The sequence below is a fragment of the Lacerta agilis genome, chromosome 2 (assembly GCF_009819535.1).
Source record: "Lacerta agilis isolate rLacAgi1 chromosome 2, rLacAgi1.pri, whole genome shotgun sequence".
In the NCBI taxonomy this organism is placed as follows: domain Eukaryota; kingdom Metazoa; phylum Chordata; class Lepidosauria; order Squamata; family Lacertidae; genus Lacerta; species Lacerta agilis.
In genome coordinates this window covers 55,669,133-55,683,222 of record NC_046313.1, presented here as the reverse complement: position 1 = coordinate 55,683,222, position 14,090 = coordinate 55,669,133, and the positions used below count along the sequence as shown (strand labels likewise).

At 43.0% G+C, this 14,090-nt stretch overlaps 1 protein-coding gene across 1 annotated transcript; it reads right to left on the bottom strand.

Annotated features, from left to right (window-relative positions):
- Positions 1-7,270: 7,270 nt before the first annotated feature.
- On the bottom strand, positions 7,271-13,739 carry LOC117042299. Its single transcript, XM_033141846.1, has 4 exons — positions 13,681-13,739; positions 9,916-10,077; positions 8,751-9,236; positions 7,271-7,828 (listed from the first exon to the last, which is right to left on the bottom strand). The coding sequence occupies exons 2-4, from the start codon at positions 10,066-10,068 to the stop codon at positions 7,499-7,501; spliced, it is 969 nt and encodes a 322-aa protein (XP_032997737.1). The 5' UTR covers positions 10,069-10,077; positions 13,681-13,739; the 3' UTR covers positions 7,271-7,498.
- Between the last annotated feature and the right edge of the window lie 351 nt (positions 13,740-14,090).

Genomic DNA, 14,090 nt, shown 5'->3' with positions numbered 1-14,090 from the left:
CTGTTAGTGAAAATAGCGCAGAAATGCATTGAATGTAGCTCGCTTAGTGCTGAATGGACAAAGCAATCCCAGGTCAAGGTGCTGCTCTTAAAACCACCTGAATAACAAGGGAATTTCTGAATGGAAGCAAGGCAGCTTCATAATAAAAAAAATCCTTTCCATTTTTATATGAACCAGAAAGGAGAAAACTCTATAAGCCTCTTTTGTTGAATGCCAACTTCTGCAGCTCTGTGATATGTGTGACATTCCAAAGCTTAGTTTCTAACCAGAGTTCAAAGCTAAGTTATTAAGTCAGATTCACGGGGAGAGGCAAGAGCTTAGATGTACTGGCGCTGCATTTCAGTGTAACAATTTAGTCCGTTAAACAGCCTTAAAACAGACCCTGTTAGTTCTTTATGTAGTTTTCTGCAGCTTGCTTTGCACTTTCATTTTCAAAACTCTAGGGCTTGAGAAAACCTCACTGGGGCAGTGGACATTGGCACCAACGCTTCCCAGAGCACAACTGGTTGTTTCATTAAATATGCCCTTATGGAGTGTGGATTCAAAAACTGCTTGTATCAGCAAGAATCTTGCTATTAACTCAGGGATGGCACATCCTGTTTCACTGTGTGAGGCAAAATGGGAACATGCTGCCCCAGTGATGGCCACCTTGCTGAAATATTGTGAGATTTCACGTGCTCTGTGAGATCTCGGTGGTATCTCCCCAGAAACCAGTTCCACTGCTGTTTCTCTATGGGCAGGCGTGGAGGAAGCCTCCTCGCTACCCAGGGCGGCGAACGGAGGCACCCCCTGTGGGTGGGGCATCATGACGTTTTGGCGTGATATCACAATGCAACGCCAGAATGGAGTGCGCATGCGCGAAATCTGGCACATGCGCGCTCAGTCGCTGGGCCGCTGAGTGATCGACGGCTTGTGGTGTTGCCACACGCAAAAAGCAGCATGGCCTTACGCGTGCTACTCGCGCTCAGCAGCCCCACGAGCCGCCGATCACGCACGGCAGTCCCATAGCGGCGCTGGCAGGCGGACCCCGGACAGGCTGCAGGGTGAAGCAGCTTCGCTCCGCAGCTTGCTTGCAGGCCGCCGAGCAGGTTTGCGAGCAGGCTGCGGGGCGAGGCTGTCTCATTCCGCAGCTTGCTTGGGGCCCGCCAGCAGGGTGGGGTGGGGCTGGCCGAAGTGTCACCCCCTCCCCCAGAACCTGGGGCACCCCGCCCCCATGCCCTGCCCTTGCTACGCCACTGTCCAAGAGGCATTACACTGGCCAAATAAGAGGAGAAAGAAAAAGATTCTTTTGGGGTAGCTGTTCGAAGCTATGATGCATCATGCCACTTGAGTTTTAACCTGACACCTCTGTGTTGTGACTGACTATGCTTGCAACCAAGAAGACATCAGTAGCAGCCAGTGAGGTGACCTGTGTAGGGCTCAGTTCATCTTCCAGCTTCTCCACAGAGTAGGAGTCACACCAGCACATCTGGAGGACCTGGCAATTACAGCTGAGGTAAAAATTAACTACTAAACTAAAGACATGAAGGGGAACTGTGGCGTTCGCACAGAGCCCCCATTAACAAAGTTTCCACTTGCGACTTCCGCTTGCGACGCCATTATGGGTGGTCGTGGGTCGCTTCGGCTGCGAAGCACCCAGTTCATCCCGGGGGTCAGGAGCCCTGCAGCCGCATAGCAGGGCTCCGGTTGGGGTGCGGGAAGAGCGTCCCGTGCCCTGGGCTCCCCGGCTGTGCCCGTTGTGGCTCCGAACCCTTCCCCCGCACCCCCTGTAAAGGGGGAGTGGGGGTGAAGGGACTACGGAGCCGGGCTTTAGGGGAGAAGCCCCAACCGGGATGAAATTGCGGCGGCAAAGCCTGTGATGAGCGTCTAAGTTCTACCTGTCATTAAGGAGCTGATAAGAACCCGGAGGCTGTGAGTAATTGATTGACTCTTTGTATTCCTGGAATGCTCTGGGGGAAAGAAGAAAGGCAGCCCGCCTCCCTCCCTTCGGCTGGTGAAAGAAATTAACTCTTTAAGTGACTGCTGCCACAACAATCATTAGAAAGTATTTGGAATTTGAAAACTGAGTCTGTTGAGACCTCCCTTCGGGGGTTAACTGGGGGAAAAATATCTCCGTTTGAAGTTTGGATCTTTATACTCCTACCTCGGAGAAATGGCGGCGACTCGGAGTGTCGTAGGAAAAATTTGAAACAAAGGAAGGAAGAGACAGGAACTGAAATCTGACACTCACCCTCTCTCTCAAAATGCTGGACTTCGCGCTCACACTGGCATCGAACTCATATTTAAAGGATGAGGAAAAGCTCACTATTTTACAGATGGAACTGCTTGATCGGAAACTACAAGTCTTGAGTGGAATTATTCATAAAAAAGATCTACTTTCCACAGAGGAGGCTTTTCAAAAGTTCTATACAATGGAATCATGCCTTGGCAAAGAGCTGGGAGAGGCGTTTGAAAGATGGTCTGAGATGGCTGGGCAAAACCGGGGAAAGCAACTGGAAATGGGAAAACTTACAATATCCAGACCCCGAGGTGGCAGCTCGGGGGCGAGGGACATGGAATTAGAATTTTTACAAGAAGAAGAAGCAAAAGAAACGGAGGAGCCCAGAATGCAGATGAGGAACGCCTTGAGGCTTGATGCGGGGTTTGCTGTGGATGCAGCCTGGATCTGTGGACACTTGGAGAAAGACAATGGGAGATTTGGCGCTGGAGAAAGACAGGAAAAGACAATGGACAGAGGAGGAGTGGGTTGAAGAACTAAATGTATAATCTAAATGGTCTGCCATGGTATCCGAGGTCGGAGTGTGAAGTCTGTTAATGATAAGTTTATTTTAAATAAGTAAGGAGATATTGAATTTTAAGTTAAAAGCAGCATGATAAAGGACAGAAGAAATAAGTTTAGCTATAAGAATATCTGGTTACGATTTAAGGTATAATGCAAAGATGGAGATAAGTATGTTTTCTTTTTTTTTAAGTAAAGTTAAGTTTTTTACAGAGAAAAGTTGTTAAGGAAATAGTATATTGAATTAAAACCGAAGGTGAAAAGGCGGGGGAAGTCAAGCGTCAAGATTCAGAACTAGAAATTTTTTTTTTTGTAAGGTTACAATTAAGAAGAAGAATCCTGACTTTATGTGTATTTGTAGTTGTTTTTGTATTTGTAGGTGTGGGGTTGGGTTTATGTTATATTATGAAAATGTTAATAAATTCTGTTTAAAAAAAAACAAAGTTTCCAGTTTACTGTGAACGCAAACAAGTTTTAAATTCTTTGTAACACTGTAGTCCGATTCCCCCTCTCTGTCTCCAACTTACTCTGACTCCTATGCCTCCACCCACAAGAAACCAACCGAACCAACTGTCTCTCTATTTCCAACTGTCTTCCAACTGCTTTTCCAACTGCTTTCCCCCAACTGTCTAAACCTCTGGCTAAGCCTTTTAAAAACAGGTAGGCTCTGCCTCTGGGCTTTTCTATTGGTCTACCTATTAACCCTTTCTCTCCCCCTGTACAGACATTTCCAAAAGAACGGGCAAATGCCACAGGAATGAAATAGAGAACATTTTGGTTGGATTGACACACTTATATTATGCACAGTGCAGAAGAGGAGCACACGGGATCTCCTCCACATTTTAAAATATTTCCATTGCCATGACTGCATGTGTTAATGGAAACTGCCACATAGCTGGAATGCGATGACCTAAGGAATATAAGATCTGATGTAATTTGACCTCACATCTTCCAGAAAGGGCGGAAATGTTGGTTATGTTGTAATGGTAATGATAACGATGATAGAGAGAATTACAACAACAAAGAAGGTTGGTTGTGCATTACTGAGAGAGAGGGAAGGAGTGAGGCATGGGGAGCTGCTCCTACCAGCTGCTCCTGGAAGATAGGGATAGAAATTACATTCCTCCAGTGCAGGATTAAAGTTGGGTTTAAAGCAGAGTAAAACAGGGCAGTCTGGCCATTGTCCAACGGATAACTTCTATACTTTGAGAGGGATTTCAAGTCCCAGAGGGCACATGAGGTTTCCAATGGAACCTGATTAGCATGACAGGGGATAGTCAAGACTATTCTGGACCAAGATAAGAAAGAGGTCCAGGATCCAATCTTTGGCTTGTAGGAACAGGTGAGAAATTCAATTCAGTTTGCATTGAAAAATGAACTTACCTAATCCACACTTTCTGAAACATTATATGAACTGAAACCCAGCCATTCCTTGAAATTTATACTTTTCTGAATTTTGCTACTCAGTTTTCCAGTCAAGTAACGCTCCAGTCAGGTAAATGTACAGTGGTACCTCAGGTTACATACGCTTCAGGTTACATACGCTTCAGGTTACAAACTCCGCTAACCCAGAAATAACACTTCAGGTTAAGAACTTTGCTTCAGGATAAGAACAGAAATTGTGCTCTGGTGGTACAGCAGCAGCGGGAGGTCCCATGAGCTAAAGTGGTGCTTCAGGTTAAGAACAATTTCAGGTTAAGAACAGACCTCCGGAACGAATTAAGTACTTAACCAGAGGTACCACTGTATATATTTGTGAAAATAAAATACAAAATTTGAATCCTATTAGGCAAAACTGCATACATATCTGCATATCAGGAGAAATTAGCACTCCGATGCTGAGGAATCTGCATGAGGACTTTTTTCCCCCTTTTTCTTTTTAAGTAGAAACTTATTGGGAAAATGAGCAACTGAGCAAAACCAAAACTGACATATCTGCCCATTTCCACCTGGCAACTCTGGACAGGGCAAATCCCCTGCTTGAAACCTTGTAGAGATGCTGCTCCCGGTTAGTATATATGGCTAATATATGGTTATTGGTGGGGTACAAGGCATGTATGAGATTAGAAGCACTCCATCATGTTATAACAGAGAGCTTGAGACGAGTTGTGGGTAATAATACCTGGACAATGTCAAAACCATTTAAATAAACACTGGGTATGTAGCAGTGGCAATTTAGATTCAGCCACATTCCCTGCATTTATTTTCAGATATAGAAACAGGGAAGAATGGTTTATTTGTTTTGATTTCCCTCCCACTTTGCCTAAGGGATTCAAGGTATCCTCTGAAAACTCTTTGAGGTAAGAGGCTTGGCTGAGAGAGAGTGACTGGGCTACAAAACAAAACAAACAAAACCCCTCTAGCAAAATACTTTTGGTGGAAGTCGAACTCATAACAGGGAAACAAAAGGTGGCGGTAATGATGATGGGTACTTTTTCATTTTGATTTAAAATGGAGGCCCATCCAGTCTCTTGTGAGAAGTCCCTGAAGATCCACCAATATAACCCATTTCATTATTAAAAGAAAGCATTTTGTTGAGTCTTGTTTTTCAAAAATTAACTTTGTGGATTCATGAGATTAAAGGATTATATAAGATCAATGGAAACTACATGGTGTGTTTCTAAGTAATTGTGGATTGTTTTGGAAACTTGAAAGAACCACTAATAATATTGAAATATTGAGGTCTCAGAGCAATAATTATGGATTTTTCAAGCAGAAAGATAAAAGTAAATATGCTCCAGTCTGCCAAGACATTACTGACATATTTGTCATTCCCAAATGAGGCATTTTCCTTGGTGAAGGCTATATTGTGCCCTTTTCTAATTCAGTGCTGACATATGGAGAAAGTTTTGAGAAATTCATCCTGTGCTCTGTTAACTTTGTTACATAGAACAACACAAATGGAAAGTTGTTTAGTGAGTATTCTTTGAGCAAGGAAACTGCAGTTAGCCTTCTTGTTAATTATCTCTATTCTGCCATTTCATGGTTCCATGGGAAAAATATTTTAAAAATAACTTTTCATATGATAATGTGAAGTGAAGTGCTTAATGATTTTGCTTCAGATTTACTTTCATAATCCAGAAAGCCTATAATGCACTTATCTCCAAAATCCTTGATTTCTTAGATTCATTGTTCACATAAATCATACAGAAAAGCCAGTATAGAGGAGCTAATTTTAGATATATTCCGTAGCTAGAAATGAGGGCTTTATTTGATCCTCTGAATTTTTAGAAATTCAAAAATTAAGCTTCATGATAATCTTTTAGGGGTTTTTTTTGTACAACTCTTCAGCATCATTCCCTCTAACAGAAACTTTAGGAGGTTGAGTGTTGACAAGATTAGGGCCACAGTGGGACCACTGAGAATCTTAGAGCAAGGCAGTGCTTTTTTTCTTCTTCTAAAAAAACGTTTAGGGGTATTCTCATTTTCCTACACATATTGAAACACTGCCCCTCAATGAGGCAAAATCAAAACAGATTCCATTATACTTTCCCAATTTTGGCTGCAGCTCTAGTTACCACAGAATTTTTTTGGCATTCCTAAAACCAGTTGGCCTTTTTGCTTATGCCTAAGGAATTGCCTATAGCACATGATGCAGTTTTAAACAGGTCTGATCCTGTACCGTGTTTGCGTGGAAGACTGTCCGAGGGCATTTTTAAGCTGCTCCGGGCTTCATGGAAGAAACATTTGTCTAAATATATGTGCTTGCTTGTACATATTGGGTTTACTTATGAACAGTCTCAAAGAGGATTATACAGAGCACACATTTTATAACATGGTACATTAATAAATAGCTGTATTTATTAAGTTTTTATACAAAATAGTCCCCTCCTATGCAGAAAAACAGTATTGCTTGAAAGATGTCTTATCAGCAGCCATACTAGTAATCTGAAGACTTTTACATCCTCGTCAAAGGCTCCATGCCTCTCCTTTCTTCTCTTGCATTTTTCTAAACTCTGACAAAGAATCACCTGGTAAGGATAGCAATGAATAATACATCTCTCATCCCTACAGACTGAAAGTTGCTGTTTAGTGACCAATTACAACACCTCTATTACATACTGAATCTTTGTTATGCTGTTGGCCAGGATGGAGAATTGGTCAGGTTGTCCCTGTCTTCCTTCTGTAACAGGAGTGCTTGTAGAGGGCATTGTCAGTGGCAGCAACTGGAGATGATTGCTCATTAGATTAAGTACACTATGCATGTAGTTTTTCATCTGCAGTATATTATCCTCCATGCCTCAATCTGCAAATTCTACACTTTTTGCAGCTGGTCTATTTGGTTGCAGAAAGACTTCTCCAATTTTCTCAGCTTGAGTTTTTGTGGTAGAGAGGGAAGCTAAATCTCAAACCATGTATTATCAACTTCTTATTTTAAACAGTGATATGAGGGGGGAGGAACGTATTTTGGGAACTTGCCTTGATCATGACAAAATTCTTCTTTCCTTCAACAATTTGAGAGTCTGATTGATCATCTATAGGGTTGGCAGTTTTTTTTTTTTTTAAAGATAACTTTTTCATCTCCTTTATCTTCTGCCAGAGATGGTCAATTTCTTCAAGTTCAAGCAAAAGCTAGTTGAACATTTCTCCCATTTTTTCAATGTCTCAACTTAATATGAATAAGATTTTCTTATTAAAATGTGTCAATATAAATTATTACTAGGCCGTGCAATGGTAAGAGTCCTTAAAACCATGCCTGGGATTTCAATCCCAGTGCAGTCAGCACACTGAGCAGCCATTGTCATTGTCCCTAGTTTCCGGTAAAGTTCCTTCACTTTCCATACCAAACATTTCCAGTGCATCTCTGCTGCTACAGAGCACATTACTTGAGGCTTCTGGGCCGAGAAGCAATTTCCCATACGTTCTATAATATGGAAAATAACCCCTGTCAGAAGGTGATTGCCTTAGGTTTAAAATTTCATCAAAGAGAGAGAGGTCAGAATCGCAGGACTCAACAATGGAGTCAGTTAATACTTGGTTTTCAGTGAACTGAAGACTCTCAGCACATTGGCTAGTATCCTCTGATGTTTCACAGTTTTCCTGAATATCCTGAAAACATAAAGGGGTGTATGGTCAAAATTCATGGATTATGTGAAATAAGGACCAGTCCCTAATAACTGTGGACCTAGGGGTCAGCAAACTTTTTCAGCCTTGGGCCGGTTCATTGTCCCTCAGATCTTGTGGGGGGCCGGACTATATTTTGAAAAAAAAAATGAATTCCTATGCCCCACAAATAACCCAGAGATGCATTTAAAATAATAGGACACATTCTATTCATGTAAAAACACGCTGATTCCCAGACCGTCTGCGGGCTGCATTTAGAAGGCGATTGGGGCGCATCCAGCCCCCGGGCCTTAGTTTGGGGACCCCTGCTGTGGACTACTTTGGGATGCTCTTTCAGAAATCTATGGGCCTCAGATCTGTGAAGTGTGAGTGTTGCAACCTCTCCGTCATTATTATTTATGTATCTCTAATTGGCAAGAAAATATTGTAACAAATAACGAATTTGACAAAAGAAGCAATAATTATTCCAAAATAATAAACAAGTAAGAGTATAGAGTTCCCAGGGAGAGGTTAGACAATCTCACACCTCTAAATTGCCCACTTGCATATTGACTTTTCTCTTTTTAAAAAGGACTACAGGTGTTTTAATACACATATTTATATGTAACATTTAGTTAGGCCCTAAATCTCATACGTGAGCAGCAACAAAAATAATGTTCTGCCATCCATAAAGCACTAAACAACAACAACAACAACAAAAAAAATTATTTATACCTCGCCCATCTGGCTGGGTTTCCCCAGCCACTCTGGGCGGCTCCCAATCGAATATTAAAAACACAGTACAGCATTAAACTTTAAAAACTTCCCTAAACAGGGCTGCCTTCAGGTGTCCTTTAAAAGTAAGATATAAAGGGAATTATCATATGATATTGGGTTCAACGTAATATTTAGGCTTTCTTGTACTTACAGTATCTTCAGATACTTCCTCAGTTTCACAGCTAATTTCACTCTTGATTTCCTCTGCACTGTTTGCTGCACTCTCTTCACTCTCTGCTCTACTGTGTATTTCACTGGGAAGATCTGAGCTGCCAAAGTATTCCTCATATGTTCTATAATATGGAAAATATCCAGTGGTGAGACTCACGTCCTTTAGAGGCTCATCTTCATACTTAGGATTAAAGACACAGCCATCGCTTTGAACTTCTTCTCCTTCTGCATTCTCATGGCTCATTTCTGTATTTATCTCCAGAGGGATTTCCACAAGGTTTGAGTATGTCCTGTAATAAGGTATGAACTCATTACAGGGTGCCACATCACTTGAGAAGAAAAAATCATTAAAAATGGTCCACTCGGTATTAAAATCCTCAGCGCTATTCTCAGCTGACTCGGAGGTTTCTTCACAGGAGAGAGTTGGTGCTCTTTCCTTTGTTTCTTTTAAACTTTCTTGGCTTTTCTAGAAAGAAAATGAAAGGTCCACAATCATAATTTCATACATCAATGATCTATTATCAATTATTGATTTTGCACACACACCCCACTTGTAAGCAGAGATGTAAGAATGCATTGTTTTCCATTCCTCCCTGTAACCGTCTCATGCAACACTGTTTCCACTCTGCTGCAGTTCGTCCTGTGCCAAAACCAATATTACATCTCTGAACATTGTGAGATGGGGAGAGGGCTATAGCTCAGTGCAGAGCATCTCCTTTGCATGCTAAAGGTCCCAGGTTCAATTCCTGGCATCTCTAGGTAGGGCTGGGCGAGAAACCTGCCTTAAATCCCAGTGAGGCATCTTTTGAATGCTGCTGAGCAGAGAGCCAGGCAGCCACAGAGAAGGCCCCTTGGAGGCTGCTGTAGACAGAGGGAGGGGCCTGACACAGAGGGCTAGGGAGTGAAAGGGGAGCCACAACCCAGTCTGGACAACAGTGTCACTAAGACAGGAGCAACCTTTAGAAGTCTCTCTGTGTTCTTTGTTCTGCTTTCCTTCATAAAGGAACTAACTGTAAGTTAGCCAAGTGTTTCACTCTTTTTCTCTCATCTGTGAATGACCTGCTCTCCTTGTCGGCTCCCTGACATTGAAGGCTAGGTCCTGGAGGGTGCTTGCACTTCTTTCACAGAATTAGAGGAGGCCGTACCTCCTTTGACTGCAACCTTTTCCTTAACTTCCCAGTGTTCTTCCAGAGTGAAATCCCATTTTTCTGTTTCCTCATTAATCGGCAGTGTGCTTTCTGCTTATAATTCCTTTCATCCTGGGTTACTTTAGCCTCTGAGTTGTCCTCCTCCTTCATCTTGTGTAGCTTTAAGATGGAAATAAACAAAAAGGTCATCACATGTGTGCTCCCTGAATTTAGTCACCAAAACCAGGCGCTAATATCCATAAAATCACAGCCAGGATATCCCCATTGAGACACCTTTACTATGAAAGTAGCTAACTGCAAGTCCATGCAATGGGTAAGAGGTTGGTAGCACAAAAGGAAAGACTGAAGGACAGTCTGGCACGACAAAGACCTTCTAGTTCCTCTGGTTTGCAATAATAGAAGTGTTGCAGCCCTAAGGGGATTCCAGGAGGGTTTCAATACACTTTTGCCCATAAGCAATGCAGAAAAGAGTTTTAGTCCCTGTGATGCTGCCCTTACCAGCACAATTGGAAAATCAAGGTTGACTATTATTATGATTATTTATTAAATGCATCCATTGCTTTTTCTTGCCACAGGCAGCTCAAAGCGACTTTCCAGAAGTGAGGGATATCAATAACTTGGTGCAACATTGTGTAACCTCTCGGACAACAAATCAGAATAAATTATCAATAACAGTCAACATTGTACAACTTCCTGCAAACTTTGTGCAGACATAACAGGACGAAAACTCCGTAAAAAGGTCATCTGGAAGTGCCCTGAGTCATTGGTTCAAATGCAACCAGTTGAAATCATGGCCAAATCCCTATCTGAGCTCACCAACCCAAACAGCTCTTTTTGCTTTGTACCTTCAACCCACCTAATGGCAACTAATGGATATGTCTGTATTCTGAACCCCATAACATGATGCTTCATTGAACCTTCTCGCAAAGACTTACAGCTAAGCTGTCTGCAATATTTAAAAAAAGTTTCTCCTATTTATATTAATCCAGCTGCCTGTTTAGCTGATTTGTCATTCATATGCTGTATAAAAAAGGTAAAAACATTTTACTCCTTTAATTTCCCCAGAGCTGACACTGTTTTCTCATTTGTCTTGATCAGACCCATCACCCTCCAGCCAAGTTAGTGTGTAAAACAGAAGCCTTGGTTTTGTAACCTTTGTAAACATTGAATTCATTCCACGTTCCCATTTTTGTTGTTGCTCCTCTTCCCTTTTCTTACTCCGGGAGATGCACGCATGACTCAGCTCCGTCTCAACAGGATGTAACACATTCCGTCTTCCACCCACTCTTTGCATAATATGGTCCCATTTGGCATCATTCTCAAAAAAGTTTAAAATGCACTTGTTTGTGCATACAGGCCTTTGGGGAAAGGTGACTCCGGCTGTTATTTCCCTCCTGCTGTGCTGTATAGTTTGCTATACTGATAGTATTTTTGTACAGCTGTTTAAAATGTTTAAACTGGATTGCTGTGCTAGATGGTCCCTGGGGCCCCTTAAAACTCTACAATTCTATGATTCTATGTGTATGCCACTCTGGGTTCCTATGGGAGGAAGAATGGGGTAAAAATATAATGAATAAATATAGATGCTACATTATGTCATTATGGGGAATAGAAGGCCCATGCATAGCTCTTCATAGCCCTTCCTATGTCTGCTCAGTTAAGCAAACAGGAGGACACAGCGATCAATGGCTATGTTCTACCTCCACTGCAGGAGGAGTGAGTGTACCACCCCTGGCAGCGCGATCCCGGTGGGGTGCCATTGCGGCTGCCCCCCACCTGCACTGGGTGCCACACCCCCACAGGCGTTGTGCCACGCCCCGGGACACACATCATGCCCCTGTGGACGGCGCGCCACACCCCTGGGACACGTGCCAGCCCCGCCCCTGCCTGCTCTCCACCCCCTGGTGCTGGAGCATGAAGCTCCACCACTGACTGCATGCCTCTGAATGCCCATTGCAGGGTTCACACATGGGGACAGTGCGATTGTGTCTTTGTTGCGGGTCCTCTCACAGACATCTGGTTGGCCACTGTGAGAACAAGATGCTGGATGAGATGGGCCATTGGTCTGATTCAAAAGGGTTCGTCTGTTACACTACCATATTCTGGAACTGCTGGGTGTACATATCCTGAAGCCGAGAGGAAGCACATAAATGTGTATGCAATAGGCAGGGCTGGCCCAAGACATTTTGGCACCTGAGGCACACCACAAAAGTTGCCTCCCTCCTTGCCAGGGAAGAATGGGTGAGTGAATATCTACATCAGGAAGAAGGGGAGAATAAAGATCTACATCTGCCTCCCCTGTGGCTCCTGTCACCTGAGATAGTTGCCTCACCTTGCCAGGACCGGCCCTGGCAGTGTAGGTATGAACAGCAATGGTAGACATTTCCACCACACTGTGCTGCTCCTGCACTCCCAGTAAGCAGTAGCAACACAGACAACAGGAGGTCAGAAGGGCAGCACCCTCTGCAGCTCACTCATGAGTATGTTACAGAAGAAGAAGAGTTTGGATTTGATATCCCACTTTTCACTACCCGAAGGAGTCTCAAAGCGGCTAACATTCTCCTTTCCCTTCCTCCCCCACAACAAACACTCTGTGAGGTGAGTGAGGCTGAGAGACTTCAGAGAAGTGTGACTAGCCCAAGGTCACCCAGCAGCTGCCTGTGGAGGAGCGGAGATGCGAACCCGGTTCCCCAGATTACGAGTCTACCACTCTTAACCACTACACCACACTGGCTCTCAATTTAAAAACTAAAAACACCCCACTCCCATTGATTTGAATAGTAGAGATTTAAGCATGTGCTTGATGGTCTCACTGAAATCAATGATGCTTTAATGTGCTTTGTTTGAATTGTTTCTTGGTTGTGTCTGTGTGAGGCTGTATGATTTGGAATATACGAAGCTGCCTTATACCACGTCAGATAATTGATTGATCTAGCTCAGGATTACCTGCACTGATTAGCACAAGCATAGGCAAACTCCGGCCCTCCAGAGGTTTTGGAACTACAATTCCCATCATCCCTAGCTAACACGACCAGTGATCAGGGATGGTGGGAATTGTAGTCTCCAAACATCTGGAGGGCCAGAGTTTGCCTATGCCTAGATTAGCAGCTTCTCCTCTGGGGTTTCCAACAAGTTTATTTCCCAACCCTGCTTTGAGATGCTGTGGATTGAACCTGTGACCTTTAGCATGTGCTCTGGAAGGATAAAAACAAAAGACCACACTGCTTGCATTTATGCATGAGAGTGATAAAAGCACCTCCATTGTCTTCTCTTCCTTTTCTAACAATTCCTAGCAGCTACACTGGATGCAATTCCTTTCCAGCTGTAACAGTAACTGAAATACACCAACGCTCGAACAGAAAGTCACATTTTTGTAAGGTCTATCTTTGATCTACTAGTGTTTGAAGATTTTTCATCCACACCAACTCCCAAGTGGGTTCTTCTCTTTCAAGCCAAAAACTGTTCTCCAAGAAATGTTTCTTTGAAGGCAACTTCAGGGCACCCTATAAAGACTTCACAGAGCAAAAGCCCACACATTTCAAAATAAGCTAGAATCATTGGAGGATGGGGAGGATAAAGACATTTTCTGAACTCAGGAAATTCTGGTTATATTGCTTCCCTTTTCTTTCTTTAGAGTGACTATTCCTAATTTTGTATCTCAAACATATGCCAATGAAGTGTGGGTGTGGGCGTAAGAGGAGTTTGTGAGAGATTTTCAAGGGACTCATAGATATATTCAGCTTTCCCCTTTTCATAGCTTACCTTCTGTCAAACCACAGACCTATGAATAGTAGGATTCAGTCATGACATCAAGACGGCAGTTTGTTCTCTCCTTTGGTGAGGTCATAAGTAAGGTTCCAAGAGGCTTCCAACAAGACCAGCTGCATGGAGATAGAAGATTCCCCATTTTCCTTTCCTGACATTGTGTCTGACCATGCCATATTCCTTGATAATACCAAAAAGTGCTGTTAAGCTTCAGATATATACATTGTTCATCTTCTTTTGGACCCGATCCTTGTCGTATTTCTTCAAGAGACATTATTATACTGGAACTTTGAAATCACTTGTTCTGGTGTATATTTCAAAATAAGTAAGGTACAAAGATACAATATGGTGGCATGATGTGAGACCGATAATGCTGGGTGTTTGCTGAACTACAGAGAAAACATCCC

Excerpts from the sequence above, each read along its gene's own strand:
- LOC117042299 (XM_033141846.1), bottom strand. The coding sequence starts at position 10,068 with ATGAAGGAGGAGGACAACTCAGAGGCTAAAGTAACCCAGGATGAAAGG. Across the intron at positions 9,237-9,915 it reads AAAGGTTGCAGTCAAAGGAG|AAAAGCCAAGAAAGTTTAAA; the intron begins GTACGGCCTCCT and ends TTTTCTTTCTAG. Across the intron at positions 7,829-8,750 it reads AGGAAGTATCTGAAGATACT|GATATTCAGGAAAACTGTGA; the intron begins GTAAGTACAAGA and ends TTATGTTTTCAG.